This window comes from Salmo salar, chromosome ssa04 (assembly GCF_905237065.1).
Source record: "Salmo salar chromosome ssa04, Ssal_v3.1, whole genome shotgun sequence".
Classification (NCBI taxonomy): Eukaryota; Metazoa; Chordata; class Actinopteri; order Salmoniformes; family Salmonidae; genus Salmo; species Salmo salar.
Genome location: NC_059445.1, coordinates 48,535,092 through 48,557,144, shown reverse-complemented (window position 1 = coordinate 48,557,144; position 22,053 = coordinate 48,535,092). Strand labels below are relative to the sequence as shown.

At 39.7% G+C, this 22,053-nt stretch overlaps 1 protein-coding gene across 1 annotated transcript in view; it reads right to left on the bottom strand.

Annotated features, from left to right (window-relative positions):
• The window catches only part of LOC106603306 (ephrin-B1), an 81,041-nt gene that overhangs the window by 21,256 nt on the left and 37,732 nt on the right, over nucleotides 1-22,053 (bottom strand). Inside the window, exon 2 of the mRNA XM_014196820.2 lies at nucleotides 18,710-18,987. Coding sequence (XP_014052295.1) covers nucleotides 18,710-18,987 — 278 coding nt within the window. The remainder of the gene's footprint in view (nucleotides 1-18,709; nucleotides 18,988-22,053) is intronic.

Below are 22,053 nucleotides of genomic sequence, written 5' to 3'. Positions count from 1 at the left end.
TATGTAAACTCATGACCCACTGGGAATGTGATGAAAGAAATAAATGCTTAAATAAATCTCTCTACTATTATTCTGACATTTCACATTCTTAAAATAAAGTGGTGATCCTAACTGACCTAAAACAGGGAATTTTTACTTGGATTAAATGTCAGGAATTGTGAAAAACTGAGTTTAAATGTATTTGGCTAAGATGTACATACACTTAGGACTTTACCTATACATACAATGAGTGTCTTTGCATGACAGACTGACCAGGTGAATCCAGGTGAAAGCTATTATTCCTTATTGAGGTCACTTGTTAAATCCACTTCAAAATCAGTGTAGATTAAGGGGATGAGACTGGTTAAAGAAGGATTTTTAAGCCATGAGACATTAATTGCGCAAGTGTGCCATTCAGTGGGTGAGTGGCCAAGACAAAAGATTTAAGTGCCTTTGAATGGGGTATGGTAGTACGTGCCAGGTGCACTGGTTTGAGTGTCAAGAACTGCAACGCTTCTGGGTTTTTCACACTCAACAGTTTCCCGTGTGTATCAAGAATGGGACTCCACCCAAAGAACATCCAGCCAGCTTGACACAACGGTGGGAAGCATTGGAGACAACATGGGCCAGCATCCCTGTGGAATGCTTTCGACACCTTGTAGAGTCCATGCCCAGACAAATTGAGGCAGTTCTGAGGGCAAAATGGGTTGCAACTCAATATTAGGAAGGTGTTCCTACTGTTTTGTACATGCAGTGTTTATATTTATTTTCCGAACTCTGACATTGCTCGTTCAAATATTTCTATATTTCTTCGCGTGGATTGTTTTGACAGGTATTACTGCACTGTTGGGGCTAGGAACATACACCTGCTATAACATTTGCAAAATATGTGTACACGACCAATACCATTTCACAGCCTCCCAGCAGTGGTCCTGACTATCTCCTTATATTTTATTTATGTTAAAGTAATGGCTGTTTAAAGGAGAAAAACGGCATCTTAACTTGCTCTCTAAAGTCTCACCATCCATTCGGTACAGGATTGACAGCACTGGGACTAAACAGCCTCCTAAAATCCAATAGATGCCTGGATAATTTATGCATCGGTGCAAACGGTGCAATGAGATAGCAGTGGGACACAGAGGCAGATATTGCAAACCTTATCAGGCCCTTATACACTGGACAAGATGGAGCTGCTCCCAAACTGTATAGGGAATTAATACAAGGTGTATATAACCTACATTACATGGTTTGTAGGTGTGTGTATGTACATGTGCACTTGGTTGTGCGTGTTGGGTGGGCGTGATAGATATGTTTCACATTTGTTTTTCATTTTCCCCATGTTTTCTATTTCTAATAAAACAGCGCATTTTAAAGGATAAAGTAGCTGCTAGGGCTGATCCCATTTAGTAAACTGGTCGATTGTTTGGTGATAGGCTGTTGGTCGACCGAAATGTCTTTAGTCGAGCAGTAGCAAAATATATATATCTATATACACATATACACACATATATATATATATATATCTATATACACATATACACACATATACACACACATATATATATATACACACATATACACACACATATATATATACACACACATATATATACACACACACACACACATATACACACACACACACACACACACACACACACACACACACACACACACACACACACATATATATATATATATATATTATATATATATATATATACATACAGTACCAGTCAAAAGTTTAGACACACCTACTCATCCAAGTGTTTTTTTTTTTTTACCATTTTCTACATTGTAGAATAATAGTGAAGACATCACAACTATGAAATAACATATGGAATCATGTATTAACCAAAAAAGTGTTAAACAAATCAAAATATATTTGATATATTTGAGATTCTTCAAAGTGGCCACCCTTTGCCTTGATGACAGATTTGCACACTCTTGGCATTCTCTCAACCAGCTTCATGAAGTAGTCACCTGGAATGCATTTCAATTAACAGGTGTGCCTTGTTAACCCTTTCATGCGTGAGTTCCAAATAACTCTAACGGTCACCCCAGCGTTAGTTTTTTTTATGCATGTGATGTTAGAATGTTCTCTCCATTCCAGAATGTGATTGTTATGCAACAGTACATTTAATCCGCGCTGCCCTCAAACCAAGGCACGCAGCCTGTTTTTATTTATAGGCTGTTTCAACTTCAATTTCAAATGATTTTCTAACAAGTTTTTAAGAACAGTTTGAATTGAGGTGTGTTCCACCTCCTCATTCATTCACAAAAAAATAGTCCTTTTTACTTTTGCGGACAATTCATTTTTGGGACATTTCTGACCCGGACAAAATTCCCCAGGCACTTCCCAATTGTTTGCATGCATTCCGATTCTTGCATAGATTGTAATGGGCACATATTATGTGTGTAAAATACTTTTTTGAAGGTTGTACTGATTTTGATAATCTAAGCTAATTCCAGCTGTGTGTAGCCATGTTTGTTGACAAACAATGCATTCTGGGTTTCACGTAATCGTCTGTTGGACCAAAGATGTTATAACAAAATGAGGTGAGTAAGGGTTCACTCATTTTTTGAGTAAACCTCCGGAAAGGAATGGTGGGATGTGAACGATGGTGGACGACACCCTCCCTTGAACATGCAAACTATAAACAGACCAAACTCATCTTGTCTCCTCTTATTATCTTTGGTTTCTGTGAGGGGCAAAAAGCATGGCAGTGCGCAGAAACTACCCATTGTCGAATTACTTTCAATTTCTAGAGTGTTTAACTCAATTATTTTGATCAATGGTGAGCTCACCCGTGATGTGATTAATTATAAATAGTAATTTCAATTAGCTAATTCATATTGTAGTTTGTCAGCGAGAGTTATACAAATATGACCGCTTATGTTACGTCAATCTTTCCTCAGTTAGCGCTAGGACAAATGTAGCCTACATTTTTCTGGTTTGGATGATTGTGTTATGCTGTAGATACTTCTGTGAATGTCTGAACATTGCATCCAAAAATAAACTGCTCACATTCTGGACATAACTTTGTAAGGACTGTGCAAAAAAAAAAAAAACACCATTGTGCAAAAGGTTTCTGAAAAATGTGTGGCCAGCTCAAATGCTGATTGTTGCGTCATTCGAAAATGGCCGTTCTATAAAAGCGTTCTAAATAAGCGTTCTAATCACACCGGTTTGATCGTATGCTACAGGGACCATTGTAGAATGATCACAACCATGTGTTGGTACGTGTGAAAAGGTTAAAAGCTAATATGTGGAATTTCTTTCCTTCTTAATGCGTTTGAACCAATCACTTATGTTGTGACAAGGTAGCGGTGGTATACACAAGATAGCCCTCTGGGTCTTCCAGGAAAGGAAGACCCAGAGTTACCTCTGCTGCAGAGGATAACTTTATTAGAGTTAATTGCATCTCAGATTACAGCCCAAATTACTGCGTCACAAAGTTCAAGTAACAGACACATCTCAACCTCAACTGTTCAGAGGAGACTGCGTGAATCAAGCATTCATGGTTGAATTGCTGCAAAGAAACCACTACTAAAGGTCACCAATAAGAATAAGAGGCTTGCTTGGGCCAAGAAACACGAGCAATGGACATTAGAACGGTGGAAATCTGTCCTTTGGTCTGATGAGTCCAATTGTGAGATTTGGGGATTTTTTGTGAGATGCAGAGTATGTGAACGGATGATCTCTGCATTTGTGGTTCCCACCGTGAAGCATGGAGGAGGAGGTGTGACGGAGTGGGGGTGCTTTGCTGTTGACACGGTTGTTGATTTATTTAGAAGTCAAGGCGCACTTAACCAGCATGGCTACCACAGCATTCTGCAGCGATAAGCCATCCCATCTGGTTTGCGCTTAGTGGGACTATCATTTGTTTTTCAACAGGACAATGACTCAAAATGTAATGATCGGACCAAACTGCAGCGGGGATGTGAATCATCGTCTTGATTTATTAAAGAAATGAACACTGAACAAAAGAATGCCGAAAAACCAGTCCTGTAAGGTACATAGACTATACATGGAACAACCACCCACAAACACAAGAGAAAATAAACCCACTTAAATATGGCCTCCAATTAGAAGCAACGACAACCAGCTGCTTCTAATTGGAGGTCGTTCCCAAAACTAACATAGAAATAGAAAAACTAGAAAACCCACATAGAAATAGAAAACATAGAACATAAACCAAAAACCCCGAAACACCCTGACCAAACTACAATAACAAATAACCCCTTTTACTGGTCAGGATGTGACAAAGGGCCTGTGGAGAGGCGTTGGAAATAAAAAAATTCAGAGCGACTAGCAAATTCCATATTACCACATGTATTTATTAAAGAGCAACAATATTGTGGAGGAAAAACATCCTCCCAACAAACCTTCCTCCCGGTCTCTGATGTCTCAGCCAAGACAAATGGCAGTAGATTGGGGCGTGCCCTGTTTTCCTCACTGCACTCCCTGTCTATGATGGATCTGACAGTACCAACACCGACCTTTTCATAGTGCCCTTCTGATTTCATCGATTGAGGCATGGTTAAAGTCAACAGTGACTTATGAAACCCTACCACAAGAAATAATTTCCACAACTACCGATCCTTTGGCCAGGACTAAGATGGATGGTTTACAAAAGAGGGCTTTCACATCCAGCTAAAAATCCCATTGGCAGCAACAATTTTCTCTGGTCTGATTATGATATCTCTCATTTATTTTAATGATATACACTGAGTGTACAACAAATTAAAAACACCTTCCTAATATTGAGTTGCACCCCTTTTGCTCTCAGAACAGCATCAATTCATAGTGGCATGGACTCTACAAGGTGTCGAAAGCATTCCACAGGGATTCTGGCCCATGTTGACTCCAATGCTTCACACAGTTGTGTCAAGTTGGCTGGACGTCCTTTGGGTGGTGGACCATTGTTGACACACGGGAAACTTGAGTGTGAAAAAGCCAGCAGCGTTGCAGTTCTTGACACAAACCGGGGCGCCTGGCATCTACTACCATACCCCATTCAAAAGGCACGTAAATATTTTGTCTTTCCCATTCACCCTCTGAAAGGTACACATACACAATCCATGTCTCAATTGTCTCAAGGCCTAAAAATCCTTATTTAACCTGTCTCTTCCCCTTCATCTACACTGATTGAAGTGGATTTAACAAGTGACATCGATAAAGGATCATACTGTCGCTTCACCTAGTCAATCTATGTCATTCATGTTTTATACACTCAGTGTATAAGTGAACACAACTTCTGCAATCATTTTCAAATGTCTGATTAAAAAGTCCACTATTATTCAAAATTAGATTATTCCAAAATAGTGCAGTGTAACCTACCATTTACAATGGTGGAGCGTGTTCTAAGACTTGTCCAAGCAATTTTATTTAAATGGCAAAAAATCATGATCCAGGATTGTAGGACAGTTCGTTGGAACTGCAAGCTTGATCTTACACTGCGAGATTTCTGAAAGAGCATCAACTTAACTACAATCCCTCCTCAGGGACGTGAGAAAGTCCCTGAAAGCATTAATTGGTGTTAAATTAGTCTTAGTTTCTGCTGTACGCACAGGGAGCGTACTCATTACCCTACATAACACATCACTACATCCCATCATGCCTCACTCTATGGCTCCCAAAGGTCAAGGTGACTACCTTAGGGATATTGCTATGGCAACAGGTGGAGGATCTGATCCATGTGGGGACTCAGATGGTTCAGTGTTTGAATAAGCAGAGGCTGACCAATGACTGAAAAAACAGCTACACTCTGAGGAGGCAAAGGTCAACTTTAATCATCTCCACAGCTCCCCACAGGAATCTCATAAAAAAGTTACACAAGTTCATTCTCATTTCCACCCCTACAAAAGAGAAAGGTGAGAAGAGATTAAAAGTATTTATCTAAAACAATATTTAATCCTCTGTGAACTGATATACAGACTAGTAAATCATATTGAAAGTAGCTTGCTGATTGGGCCCTTTGTAAGAAGTTAATAAAAACTTTAAATAAAATGAGCTAAGATTGGATATTTACCAAGAAACAAAAGGAAAGCTTTGCCTACGATCTCGACAGCCCCTAGTTAATTAGATAAAAAATCTAAAGCATATGCTTTGTTGGAACTCCAAAGCCTGCGATTAAATGTGTTGTCTGCAGAGCGAACAATTAATATGCTCCTTGTAACCTAAGCGCTCATTACGTTCACATCAAGGCAGTAAACAAGTCTACAAAAACCAGAAAATGCAGATACAGTAGATATACAGTACATTACTATGTAACACACTTTTAAACGTTTTCACACTACCTTTTATGGGACAACTGACTCCTTTACCTTAAGGCGTTTCATGTCACAGACTCCTCTACGACTGATTTCTATTTTCAGTTTATTCACCACACACTGCTTCAGTCAATAACTCAAGCCTTTGACACTGTGGGTCACACAGAGATTTAGGAGTTTAGTCACCACCTCACATCATTTGAATAAACCTCTGAATAGGATGTTCTTCACACTATACTAGCGACCACTGTGGAAAGCCCCTTGGTCCCCACCTCAGGGAAACGTGATCCCTCTGACACGGCAGCCACTACGAAACAAAAAATGAACCTGGTAATTATCATTTTTCATCTGTGGCATATGAAAAATGTTTGCTCAGGCCGGCTTCAAAAGCTGTGGCTGCACTGTGGTACATCAAAGCCAGGGATATGTCCTCAAAATCAGAATCATATCTTCTTTATTCCAAAGTGACCGGCTATTCAACTTCCTTATGCATTGTAGTCAGCTCCGGAAGGGCTCCGATCTCACCCTCAAGGTGCAGTCTAGGCCAGCGACGACTATCAATAAATAATCAGAGGCTCTTTTAGAATAAACCAGGCCCTAGATTAGCGTTTCCCAAACTACACAGCTGATTTAAATAATCAACTCATCATCAAGCTTTGATTATTTGAATCAGCTGTGTAGTGCAGCGGAAATGCTGCCCTAGATAACTAAGCCATGAGCAAAGGTTCTACACTCCAGCGCCATTGTTGTGATATGTGCAACACAATAAACTTGATAGGCCTTACATTTTTCATTATGCCTTCTCAATTGAAAATGTGGACCTATTCCTGATGAAACAAACCATTAGGGGTATCCAGGGACCAGTTGAACTAGTGATAAAAAGAGAACCTTTCAACTGTACATTTCCTGATCTTCATTTTTCAGTCTGTTCCAGATTTGTAATACTTCTCTAGAGAGGATGACACTAAAGTTTCCAGGATCATGTTTTTCACATTATCTTCTCTTAGACAATACCAGACCCTTTTTTATTTTTCTTTATGCTCAGGCATGTTACTTTCCAGATTTACACTTTAAAAAATTAAAAGCAAAGACAATTCATTTGACGCCAGATTCATTATGAGCCAAATCACGGTTACTACACTGTATGCGACCTGACACATAACCACAAGTTTCACAAAATAAACATTCTGCATATTCTTCCATGGGAGTCCGCACTGTATGCGTATGAATACTGGCCCAGTTGTTTCTCTCCTGGTGCATCTCGACTCGTGTGCAACTAATTGGAAGGTCTTAAACCGACTCGTAGATGATGGAGATGCCATGGTGTGTCAAAAGGTAAGATGGAGCGCGGCAGATGACATCATTCCTGGGGCTGTGCTGAAGATTAGAGAGTCAGCTGTCCGAGGGAGCCTCCATGACAAATCTCCCCATTCCCCTCCTGCATCCACTGTGCTCAGGGGGAAACGTTGCTATATCTGGCCCAATTACACTGTGATTCCATCCTCCTCAGTGACAAGGCTCCTGCAGCTCTCTGCCTGCTTCCTGATTAACCTGATATGAAGGAGACCTCCAGAGGCGGTTAACGCCGGGCATGGAAGGTAGCAGAGAAAAATCAAGAGGAATCAGGACAATAGAAGAGAGGGAACATGGGGAATATACGATCGGACAGATCGGTGCAGTCGGTCATAAAGATGGAGTAATGCCTGAGCAGCTGTTTGGCTGTGTTTGTGTTTCACATCCGTTTGAATTACTAGAGGAAGGCTTTTCAGTCAAGCTCAGTTAGCGACCTTGACCAGTAACAGAGACCAGTTAACTGGATACACAAGTAAGATTTGACTAGTCAGCGTGTTGAACCAATGACTATGCATCAGTGATGTTCCGCTTGAAGTGTAATTTTTGTGAAATGCATTCCAATGTTGCGAGTCCTATAATCAAGGTTCCCACTGTAACATTTTAGAGAAGTTATGTCAGTGAGAAATGATGCTAGCGGAACACGATGAAAGAGTTTAATTGTTATCGGGCCCAGGATTGAAGATTTTCAAAGCTACAGTGAATTCTGCAGACGCAGTGCTTTATGAGCTGAATCGAGCAGAGGGAGATTATGGGAGAAGCAAATGCACTACACATGGTGTGGGAGAGCCATGGAAGCAACACCTCCTGAAAGACGCTGCCTGCAAAGGCTTTGTTGTGTTTTGCTGTAACAGCATGGGCCAGATGAAATGACTCGGGAGACATAATGGGACAACTAGTCACATTTGAATGCTGAAAAACATTAAAACAGTTTGTTTGCTTGAAATGGTACTCATTATTTCATGTAATTTGTTCAAATCTATCATTCTTTGAAAATCTTCATGTATTTCTTCCACAATACCTCTCATGAAAAACATTTGCCTTTATTGAACTTACACATGGTGTGTTATCTTTTCTTACCAGCACTGACTTTGTTGATAGCTACTTTGAGAATAAATGTACTTACTATGACTGATGTTTGATTGTCTCACCTAGCTATTTTACGATGAATGCACTTTAAATCGCACTGTATTAGAACGTCTGCTAAATTACTCAAATGTAATGTAAAATGTATGTATACTACACTGCCCTACAAAGGAAAATCTTTGATCTGTTGTAATCTGATTAGTGTGGTATTTAGTTTCCTGAGACAAGAATGAGCCAGTTGATCAGAATATATCATGGAATATCAGAAATGACTGTCTGTCTAGATGGAAAAAGACTTCGAATTCAGATTTTGCAGTAACAATAATTACATAGTTACTGTGTTTTGCCTTTATAGGGCAGTACAGTTAAAAAATGTATTGTTTATATCATCTTGTAGCATCTCCTTACTCAGCTTTTCTTGCACAAATGTCCTCGTCTGCCCCTGCAATACACTGGATGGAAATTCAGGCTGTGGTGCCAATCAGCTCAGTTTCCAGAGACATTTAGTGGATTATGTCCATTTCCTGCCAACAGCCCACCCAACACACACACACACACACACACGCACGTATGAACACACACATGGACAAAAAAAACACATACGCATGCAGACTTACATACTGTATGTGATCAAGCACCCCCGAACCCCCCCACACACATACAGACAAAAATCCCTGATCCCCCGTCCCAACTGGAGTGGCAGCTGTCAAAATGCGTCACCATCAGGCATGGCGGGTTTCAAGGAATCAGTGTGCAGCTGACAACACAGCCAGACTGGTTTAGTGCAGGCTAACAAAAATGATCCCTCTCCCAACAAATAACCTACTGTACATAGACATACACATCATTCATAGCAGGGGATATGTTGTCTTCTGAAAAGAGAACAAGATAAATAGCATGGAAGAACTCCATGCTAAGATGGATTTTTGTTTGGAGGATTGTTTTCTTCTCTGGGAGTATAATCACTCCAGTATGTCTGTTTCTTTCTCCTGCAGTTCTGTGGCCCTGATGCCAAATGGTGGTCAGGTTGGAGTTGACATCAGTGGGTTATTACTGACACCCCTCCTGCTGAGACTCGATGACCCTCTGCACAGGGGCACATGGGAAAAGATCCACACCACAGGGGGAGGGCGTAGGTGACCAGCACAGGCCACCACAGTCACTCTGTTTATTATGGGGCTGAACTATGCAGTGCAGCCAGCGCGAGAACTGACTCCCAACACACAACATGTGCACAAACTATACCAGTGTGCATACAGTCAACAAAGATAATCCTCTCCATGTCAGTGTAAACATGAGGGAACTATGCCAACGAATCAGTTGGTCGGGCATTTGATTTCCATACGCGGGCATGTTTTTTTTTTTTTTTTACACGGGACATTTTTTGAAAGGGTGTTACAGTAAAGACCATAAGCGGCGTGTGAGTTTCATGTTTGGGGAAGCTTACAATTGATCAATTTATACTGATCTGCATGCCAGGTAGTTTCATATGTGCATTTTCGTGGAACTGTTTCATTTCATGAATAAAGTTTTTTGTTTTTTCAAAATCATTGTCAGGCGTTTAATCATAAAAATCAGAACTAAAATGATAAAAATCTAAAAGTAAAAATTCAACTAAAGGAGAGCACCAGCCTCTGCCATATGGACACTGATAAACTGTGATCTATTGGCAGCTAAAGAAATGAGCGCATGGAACTCCGAGATAGTTGATGATGCATTGGCCTATAGACTAAGTAAAATACATACAGTACATTCAGAAAGTATTCAGAACCCTTGACTTTTTATAAATTTTGTTATGTTACAGCCTTATTCTAAAGTAATTACATAGTTTTTTCCCACCTGGCCAATCTACACACAATAACCCATAATGACAAAGCAAAAACAGTTTTTTTATTCATAATAAAAACTGAAATATCATGTTTACATAAGTATTCAGACCCTTTACTCAGAACTTTGTTGAATCACCTTTGGCAGCGATTACAGCCTCGAGTCTTCTTGGGTATGACGCTACAAGCTTTGCACACCTGTATTTGGGGAGTTTCTCCCATTCTTCTCTGCAGATAGCAGAGCAGGTAGCCTAGTGGTTAGAGTGTTGGACTTGTAACCGAAAGGTTGGAAGATCGAATCCCCGAGCTGAGAAGGTAAAACAAATCTGTCGTTCTGCCCCTGAACAAGGCAGGTTAACTACCCACTGTTCCTAGGCTGTCATTGAAAATAAGAATTTGTTCTAACTAAATAAAGGTTTAAAAAAATCATCCTCTCAAGCCTCTCTATTTTCAGGTCTCTCCAGAGATGTTCCACTGGGTTCAAGAAAGGGCACTGGCTGAAAAGGGTCTGAAAAATTATAGAAATATAGAAATAAGAAATTATAGAAATAAGACTTATATTTGCAAACATTTCTAAGATCCTGTTTGCGCTTTGTCATTATGGGGTATTGTGTGTAGATTGATGTGGATTTTTTTTATTTAATCCATTTTAGAATAAGGCTGTAACTTTACAAAATGTAGAAAAGGGGAAGGGGTCTGAATACTTTCCGAATGCACTGTAGGTCTAAAGCCAACAATTAAAAACAGAAAATATCCTGATACATTCAGGTACTTTCAATCACATTCATCTCTCTTCTCTGCCTTTCTTCCTCCCTTTTAATCTGTCTTGACTTGAGCTATCGCTAGTAAAGTGCAACATTGTATCAAATCAATCAACTGGGTGTGGCCCAAAGCTGTAGCTAGCGAACTTGTAACATTGTATCAACTAGCCTATTCCGGGCCCTCAGTTTCCAGCGCCAGTGAGCTCAAGACAGAGAACTATTTTTGAGCAAGGGAAAAAATGTCAGGTACTTTATTTCATGGCATTTCCACTGGATATATGGGATCATCAGATCATGATGTTTTGCTCTTTCACACTGAGGCTTGGTGATTATCAAGGCCGGTGAGGAACTATTATAATTCGCAATGGATGTTAAAAAACAGACTCCATTGACTTAGGCTACTGTGTGAGGTGAAGAAAAATGACTGAGTAGCTCAGGTTATAAGTGGTGGATGTGGTGAGTTAAGACAAACAGAAATCAGACATCCCCAGAAGGGCATTTTCCTACATTTGCACGCAGCAGGTCAGGTACTTCTATGCATGCTCACACACAGCTCTCCCTCAACATTATCAGAACAGATACACCAGATACATGCTCATTGTTCACATGGAGCACTCCAAACAAAATACAATGAAGAAATTATATACTTTTACATTACCGTGTATTTTACCAATAAAATAGTCAGACGGTGATGTGAACATTCTCTGTATTCATATCCCGAAAGAAAGAAATGATCTCACTACAATGCATTTTTATAGAAAGTTAGCAACATCTTGTCTAATGTGGCTACCTTGGAAAGGACAATGGATGATATATTGGCTAGAGGTCGACCGATTATGATTTTTCAACGCCGATACCGATACCGATTAATTGGGGTGCAGAAACCCCCGCTGCCGATTAATCGGCCGATTGTTTTCGTTAATTTGTAATAATGACAATTACAACAATACCGAATTAACACTTATTTTAACTTAATACAATACATAAATACTATCAATTTAGCCTCAAATAAATAATGAGTCATGTTCAATTTGGTTTAAATAATGCAAAAACAAAGTGTAGGAGAAGAAAGTAAAAGTGCAATATGTGCCATGTAAAAAAGCTAACGTTTAATAAGTTCCTTGCTCAGAACATGAGAACATATGAAAGCTGGTGGTTCCTTTTAACATGAGTCTTCAATATTCCCAGGTAAGAAGTTTTAAGTTGTAGTTATTATAGGACTATTTCTCTCTATACGATTTGTATTTCATATACCTTTGACTATTGGATGTTCTTATAGGCACTTTAGTATTGCCAGTGTAACAGCATAGCTTCCGTCCCTCTCCTCGCTCCTACCTGGGCTCGAACCAGGAACACATCGACAACAGCCACCCTTGAAGCAGCGTTACCCATGTAGAACAAGGGGAACAACCACTCCCAAGTCTCAGAGCGAGTGATGTTTGAAACGCTATTAGCACGCACCCGCTAACTAGCTAGCCATTTCACATGGGTTACACCAGCCTAATCTCAGGGGATGATAGGCTTGAAGTCATAAACAGCGCAATGCTTGAAGAATTGTGAAGAGCTGCTGGAAAAACGCACGAAGGTGCTGTTTGAATGAATGCTTACGAGCCTGCTGCTGCCTACCATCGCTCAGTCAGACTGCTCTATCAAATATCAAATCATAGACTTAATTATAACATAATAACACACAGAAATACGAGCCTTTGGTCATTAATATGGTCGAATCCTGAAACTATCATATCGAAAACGAAAAGTTTATTATTTCAGTGAAATACGGAAACGTTCCGTATTTTATCTAATGGGTGGCATCCCTAAGTCTAAATATTCCTGTTACATTGCACAACCTTCAATGTTATGTCATAATTATGTACAATTCTGGCAAATTAATTACGGCCTTTGTTAGGAATAAATGGACTTCACACAGTTCGCAATGAGCCAGGCGGCCCAAACTGCTGTATATACCCTGACTGCTTGCACGGAACGCAAGAGAAGTGACACAAATTCATGTTAGCAGCCAATATTAACTAAATATGCAGGTTTAAAAATATATACTTGTGTATTGATTTTAAAGAAAGGCATTGATGTTTATGGTTAGGTACATTGATGCAAGGACAGTGCTTTTTTCGCAAATGCGCTTGTTAAATCATCACCCGTTTGTCGAAGTAGGCTGTGATTCGAAGAGAAATTAACAGGCACCGCATTGATTATATGCAACGCAGGACACGTTAGATAAACTAGTAATATCATCAACCATGTGTAGTTAACTAGTGATTATGTTAAGATTGATCGTTTTTTATAAGTTTAATGCTAGCTAGCAACTTACCTTGGCTTCTTGCTGCCCTCACGTAACAGGTAGTCAGCCTGCAATGCAGGCTCCTCGTGGAGTGCAATGTAAGGCAGGTGGTTAGAGCGATGGACTAGTAACCGGAAGGTTGCAAAAATTAATCCCCGAATCCCCCCTGAACAAGGCAGTTAACCCCCGTTCCTAGGCCGTCATTGAAAATAAGAATGTGTTCTTAATCTGATTTGCCTAGTTAAATAAAGGTGTAAAAAATATATATATATATATATATATATATATATTAAAAAAAAAAAATCGGCAAATCGGTGGCCAAAAATACTGATTACCGATTGTTATGATAACTTGAAATCGTCCCTAATTAATTGGCCATTCCGATTAATCGGTCGACCTCTAATATTGGCACGGTTTGCTGGCCCGAGACGTATCCTTCAAACACCGGCTTCTCTGGCATTGTCACTTTAATATGAATTCGGGGGGAACGGAGAAAAGAAAGTATGAAATGTATGCATTCACTACTGTAAGTCGCTCTGGATAAGAGCGTCTGCTAAATGACAAAAATGTAAAATGTAATTCAGAGGGCAGAAATGATTAAATATTAAAGCATTGGACCTCTCACTAAAGGCTTCAGTCATACATAAACTAGATTTAAATCCGAACTGGTTCTCTAGCAGATTAGTACAACCTCTCACTTTCGGTTATTTGAAAATGAAATCTCCAAAATATTGCTATTTTTTAAAAACAAGCCATAGAAAGCTGGTTGCAATTTCAATTTAATCCACCAGAAAAGACAGAACAAATATTAGGAAAAATGAAATACTGAAATATAGTTATTGATTAAAAAAAAAACGTTATATAAAAAAATAGGACTGGTATGCCAGACATGCAGTAAACAAATATATATAGAAATGTCTGCTCTAACCAAAATTATAACCAACTGATTGCATCATTACTGAAAAAATGGAGGAGGCAAGTGGAAAGGGGAGAAGGTAAGGAACTTGTCTGTCGGCCCTGCATTAAAATTGTGATAAATAAAAAAGTATACCAGTTTCATTTAAGGACCAAAAAATGTATAGCTGCACCATACAGTTTGGAGGAGATTTCCGATGTACCATTTCCATGGCACATGGTTTATGAACTGATACACAAAATGTTTTTACATTTTAATTATTATACAGAATTCTTGCAACCAATAGAATGTTAAATATATTAGATTACTTGTTTTGGTACTGCCCATACTGTGTGTAGCTTGTTTTTGGTCGCAGGTTTGGGAATGACTGAAAACCTCACTTAAATCCATTTTAAATTCAGTCTAACACAACAAAATGTTGAAAAAGTCAAAGGGTGTGAATACTTTCTGAAGGCACTGTAGCTCTATGCGTTTGTTATTTGAAACAATCCACAGCAAAGAAATTTTAAGAAGCTAGTGATCCTCTGTGGCTAAGTCATGCTCTCTGGTGAAGTACTTAGAATTTTTTTAGTTAGGAGTAATGATATAATATTAGCAAAACATACATTTATTTTAGGTGAAGCCAGCATCTGAACAGTGCACTGTGCATCCGCCAACTTTCCTTTCCAATTCGCAAGAGACTGCTTGAAACCAGAGATCTGTATATAATGACGAGATGCTCATGTCTCCGCCCTAACAATAGGAGTTGTTGTCACAAAGGCGAGAATGCAGGTGACAAGTTTAGGTCTGCATAGTAAGCCCATAGAAACGCACTGGGAATATTCTGGACAGATTTTGGCAAGAGTGAGCCCCTTTCGCTTCATCTCTTCCTCTCTGCTTAAACTATCTCACCGGAGAAAGCATCGGAGCGAGCGCAACAGCGCCACTCTGTCTTACTATATGTAGCCCATGTATCTGATGCTGTCTGGTCAAAAAGAGTATGGCATCAGATACATGGGCTACACATACAGAGACAGAGGGGCATTGTTTCGCTCGCTCGGATGCTTTATCTGAGATTGATGTGTCTGTCTGTCGGCATGTGTCTCTGATATAAATAAATTATAAATATATTTCTATATTTTACTTGGATGGGCAAGGAGGTAGGGCGGGCCAAGCCCCCTAAGGCCCACCCATAATGCCGGCCCTGTATGCCAGGGCATATATTTTTATTCTTAGGAGAGAGAGGGAGTTAAAAAGTTAATGCTAGCCTTCTCTGTGTACTGTATTCTCCACCAATCACTGGAGCTAATTAGAGGCATTATCTCTGGTCTGATGATGTTTATGAGCAGTACACAAATCTTTGATGAAGCATTACGGTTTCTCTGCCACAGATCAGTAAAAGAAGTACAGTTTGTCATAAAGCAACAGTTATTCTGAGAGAGAGAGAGTTAAAGTGCACACAAAGCTGGACCAGCAGTGCCCCATTGCCTCGAGACAATATTATAGTGCCAGGGAAGTTTAATCTTATCAGTCGAGTGATACCTAATTGAAAAATTGTTATCACAGAGTTAGATTGAGACAATTTGGCATACCAATTGAAAATAGTGTATGATTAATCTGTACTGTCTGAGGAATGTTCATGGTCAGTTGTTTTGAGTCAAAGGAAACAAAGATCTGACCTCAACGGGAAAACTCTTTGAGGCACTTTATTTTCCCTAATGTCATAAAAACTACTTGGACCCATAAAACAGCTTTTATACGCCCTTGGTACACTCTAAATGTAACCCCTAGGATCTCTGCCAATTTTCTGAAAATGAGGTTTCAATACACCAACAAGTAAACGAATTACATATGTTCTAATATGGACATATTGTACAATATATTATATTGTCAATGGCTTACGAACATATATATTTTATTTAATGTCTGTGTCTGACATACACTGAGTGTACAAAACATTAAGGACACCTGCTCTTTCCATGATATAGACTGACCAGGTGAATCCAGGTGAAAGCTATGATTTCTTATTGATATTACTTGTAAAATCCACTTCAATCAGTGTAGATTAAGGGGAGGAGACTGGTTAAAGAAGGATTGTTAAGGCTTGAGACAATTGAGACTTGGATTGTGTATGTGTGCCATTCAGATGGTGAGTGGGTAAAACAAAATATTTAAGTGCATTTGAATGTGGTATGGTAGTAGGAGGTTTGTATCAAGAACTGCAACGCTGCTGTGATTTTCATGCTCAAAAGTGTCCACCACCCAAGGGGGGGTGAGCAACTCAATATTAGGAAGGTGTTCTTAATGTTTTGAAACGTAGAAGTTGACCACTATTGATCAGATCATCAAAGACACAAAGTCAGTAAGATCTCAGAGAGACTCACACTGACAGCAGCACTCTTGGCAATAGACATCCTGCGTTTTATTAAACCATACTTTGATTTATGAGGAAACAATTGAATCAGCAGTGTAGAGTGCACTCTGCCTCGCCTCTCGTCTTCATCACTAATCCATCACTACTCAGAAAGCTACAGAGTTCAGTAATTAAACAAGCACTTGAGCTCATTTCCCCTATATCAAGGGAGTTTAAACAAAAAAAAGAGGCACTGTTTATCAAATGGATGCCAAAAATATACTGGATACCTGATCCAACATATTGTACATGTGATGCTGGGACATCTCTTACACATTCAGTGTGCACACGTTTTGATAAATGTGGCCCATTTAGTCGTGAAACCACATAAATCGTTCTTTTGGAACAAGACTAAAGAACATGAGGAAAATATACTGATTACTTTCAAGGATAGTCGAAAATGTAATCGGTTTGTGGCAAATATGCAATATGTTTGCTTTCCTCACAGGGAAGCATCAAAACTGCAAGCCTTTTCTTTTTGTTCATGCTTCACCAGTCATTCAGAATGTTTTGATGGGTCATTCACGTTAGGTTGGAAGACATTAGTGAGACTGGACATTATGGTGTCATTGATGTTCTAATGCTAGATCTCTGAGAGGATAGGACAATAGCAGAGTACCTTCCCCAGCCAGCCACCAGTGATTATCTAAAGACATACCATGTGGATTAGAGGGTTAAAGAAAAGCAGCCTTGGGCCTGTGGAGTCAGTTGAAGTCGATTATGTGCTGGTGTTAGGATGTCAGAGCCAATGGGCTCGGCTCAGCGATGTGTAACAGAACAAATCAGGCCTGCTTGACTGGAGCTGACCCCTCTGCCACTGAGTTTTAGTGTTATTGCAACTGACCGGATCTGACAGAAACGATTTTGCCTCAGAAAACTCAGAAACGCCACTGCGTTTAGAGTCGCGCTGAGCAGGGAGAGCTAGGCTAGTAGTGGCTGTACTTAAACACAATGGGTCAAAATGATATCAAGGCTGCTGAGGCATTCCTGACCAAGGACTACTTGATAAGGCTTTTATTCAACATACATTATATTCAGACGACCTTAAGAAAATGTTTATGGGGGGCCGAGGGAGGTTAATGTGAGCTGTAATGATTTCAGGCTCAGCAGGATAATCAATTCAGTGGTACTAGACAGGTCTCTTTCAGAAAGTTACATGCTGCACAGCAAATATTTTATAAGCTTTCATTCCAAGTAAAAGGCACAAGTAAGTACAGTACCTCTTCTATATGTTGCATACTATGGAACGTTAAGCCCATGGAAAATACAACTGTTTGATTTTATCGCAGCACTGCAATACCCATTTCTAAATTGTAGATTAAGGAAAAGCCTCATTGCATTTAAGTGCCTTTTGAATCGTTTGTATTCCATGTCAGGACTGTATTAAAGGGATACTTCGGGATTTTGGCAAGGATGACCCTTATCTTCTTCCCCAGTGTCAGAGTTTTATGTGTCTACTATGAAGGAAGTTAGAGATAGTTTCGTGAGCCAATGCTAGCTAGCACTAGCGTAATGACTGGAAGTCTATGGGTATCTGCTAACATGGATACCCATAGACATCCAGTCATTGCACTAACTCTAGTTAGCAATTGCATTAGCACTAGTTAGCACCTTACTTCAAACTGCACTCAGTCATAAAAATGGTATCCACAAGTTCATCGGACTCTGGGGAAGTAGATAAATAGCCTCATTTCAAAAATCCCGAACTATTCCTTTAAACTATGAACAATCCATGAACAATTGTGTTGTAATTTGTAAGCATAAATAAAATGTTTATAGATGGTGTAAAATAAGATAAACCAGTAAGGTAAAATGCCAGATACTCACATGTGATGAAGTAGTTGATGTTCTTTTTGAACTCCAGGCCCATGTAGTTTGGACTGAACTCCTGAAACTTGATGGTGAATTTGATGTCCTTCTCAGGTTTATTGCAGTTGACCAACACATTGGGGTCCATGACCGTGCTGCACTGGTCTGCCTGGTCCTTCTTCACCAGGTACAGTTTGTAAAACTCATATGGCCGCCCCATGTCTGCCTTTGGGCAGATAATGTCCAGCTTGTCCCCTATCTCTGGGTAGATCACCAAGCCCTTCCCATACTGAAATCTGAAACAGACAAAATATGACAGAGAAAGATTAGAATATTTCAAATATTCTAATAACCATACATGCAACGTTTCGGCATAGATCACATTAATTGCGTAACAGTGTGTAATTACTCTGTAAAATGCCACTCTTCTCTTCACACAAGTGTTTTTTTTCTGTGTCTGGCTGAACAGCGACTAAGGGGGCTTTCATACCAAATTGGTTTGGAGCGTTTTTTTCCGAACTCTGGTGCGTTTATCCCCCTAGTTCGGTCGTTTGGACTGGTCTACGCACTAAACAAAGCACCGTGGTTCGTTCAAAAAGGGTGGTCTCGGTCCAATTCAATTCATATAGTGGTGGTGTGGTTCTTTGCAGGTGAGAACGCAGTCCAGACCAAACACAGGAAAAAAAAAACAGAGTTGCGCAGTCATATAAGTTTGTTAACTGCGAGCATAATTTGATATCTTTGAAACATTGTGAGAGTTGATGCATTTAGGAGCACATCCAATGCAGACGGGGGCTATACCGGGAATATAGGCTACTGAATATAGCATATTCACTTCGCAGTTAGAGCGGCAATTGCGCTGTTTCCTCCCGCATGATGTTGGAAAACCAAAGTAAAAGTAATATGAAGATTGGGAAACAAAAATGAATCTTTATAATAATCATGGATGGATTTAACATGAACATTTTTGTCCAAAGAACGAATTACTTGCATGGGCACGTGGTTTTGTTTAGGAATTTTTGTTTGTTTGACATTTAGAAATGTGAAACCAACCGGACCAAGTGAAAAAAATACAAATAATCAAACTATTCTAACCGATTTGAACTATAGCTCAAAACTGTGTGAAAACGCCCAAATATAGAGTCAGTTGTTTGTTATTTCACTTCACTTAAAGCCGGTGCAAAATAAATCATGAGTGAATTCATTGTAAGGAACAGGTTAAGGGAAGCAGGGGCGGGTATTTACAACATCAAACACACAGATAACAACCGAGAGCCCAAGTAGTTATACGGTAAACACATGCATTAATTTACATTAATTCCCTTTGATTTAAAACACTGTAAACAAAGCAAACATCCCCTATCTTTACCTTAGCAAACATACAGCACATTGCCAGGGTAGATGTCAATAGGAAATCAGTATGACAGAGGGCTGCCCGGGTCCTGACTGAGCTTAATCTGCGCCCGGCGAGGGAAAGTACAGATAAACACACAGCACTGTGATGGTCAGATGGCATGCATGCCTTATCGAGATGCTCCACGCCTTATCTTTCACATTCATTTTGATATCTTCCCTCTAACTCAAAGCAACAGACACTGCTGAATTCTATTTGAGGATTTGGACCCGCTGATTGCCTTTGGTGTGTGATACTTCGAGTGGTTTCATTTCCTTTTTTCCTTCTTGATAAGAACCCTTAGGTCTGCCGACATGCTTAATCCACACAATTCATTATAAAAGAAGAGCTGATGTAGGCAATATTTGATCTGGTATTGTAAGAAGTCAAACAAATCTGTGTTGAATGTATTTTTGTTCAGCTTAAAGTCTAAACAACCTTGTCCTAGTTACCAGAGTGACGTTGCTCAATTTGATAATGATGTATTTGGTTACGGTGGATACGTAAAGGGACAATCTGATCCTTATTTACATTTGATTTTCATATACACTCTTCCAGACCAATTTCAACATGGTTAAATTGACAAGAAAACAGCTTTCATGACTCATCTTAAGGCCCTGGTGGTTAGGAGGCTGACTAATACTCAACACACATACAATTAATCAACAGTCAGCATTGTCTGTCTGTCTGCTTTTATCTGTCTGTCAGAAACATAAGTTATGGTTTGCTATGGTATCTTAGACAAAGGTATGTGCCCTAATTCCACTATGCCAATCCACCATGGCTCGTTTAGTATCTAGTCTGCACCGACCATGTTTCTCTACATGCTGTAATTAGGATCTCTCCCTTTCTCAATTCTTCGTTCTCTGGTTCTACGTGGGATTACAGCTCTTTGCCATGCATGATGGGACTCATGATTTGTGAAATAAAAAGGGCCCCTTGTGCTCGCTAACAGCTTAAGAGTGATGATGATGCATTATTATTCCCCATATACTGAAGCAGAACTGGCATACTATTACCATACTGTACATAAAGACAAAGCAGAGTGCACAGTCTGGAGTCAGCACAGTTTGCCTGGCCCTGCGGTTAGCTTGGTGTTGTCTTTGTTTCTCAGACAGTGGGTCCTCTGTTTGCCTTCTCTGTTTGGCTTCTCAAACTCGTTTGATTTGCCCTTATCCTCAGGCTTCTTCAGAGACTGATCAGATGTCTGGCTTTAGTTTTCATATTGTCTACAATGTGTTTCTGAGCCAAAGGAAATGCATTCTTCAAGTGTGTAGGCTACATAATGCAGCTCTGTTAGCAAACTTTCTCAAACTAAAGACTTTCGCATGCTTCGGTTCGGTTGGCGCCTAGCCGAGAACCCAACGAGTGTGCTCGCATACTCCTTTAAAAGACCTTCGCTTGAACAACAAGAACAAAGCGTGAATAGTACCGTTTGTCCATCTTGAGACGCCGTAGCCAGTATACATTTCCTCAAAAGTCTAAAATAACTCAAGAAATCTGTCATTCATTTTTACATTTTTGTCAAAGAGATCTTAGTCGTGCAATTTTACACCTAACTAAGATGTTTGGTGCAGTATTTCTCAAGTAATTTTTTTTTTCTTCATGGAAACGATTAATCTCTTATTGAATGACAACTAACACGTCATTAAAGAATCCCTACAATTTACCAATCACCGAAGACCAAAACGAACAAAAACGTCACAAAATGTCATAATATATGCACAAACTGTTCTGAACTGTTTCAGATGGGAAGCATGCGGATGCCTTAACATTCAAACCTCCACAAAGCAGCAATGCTCTCTCTGCTATAATCCTCTGTACTTACGATCATGGGACCATGGGAGGATAAGGTAAACGGCCACGGGCCAGCACAAAGTAATGCGGCTAACAAAGGGTTCACTGCATTTGCGGTAACCGCCGACTAGCAACATACTGTATAAAAAAAGAAACCAAAACCAACTGTATT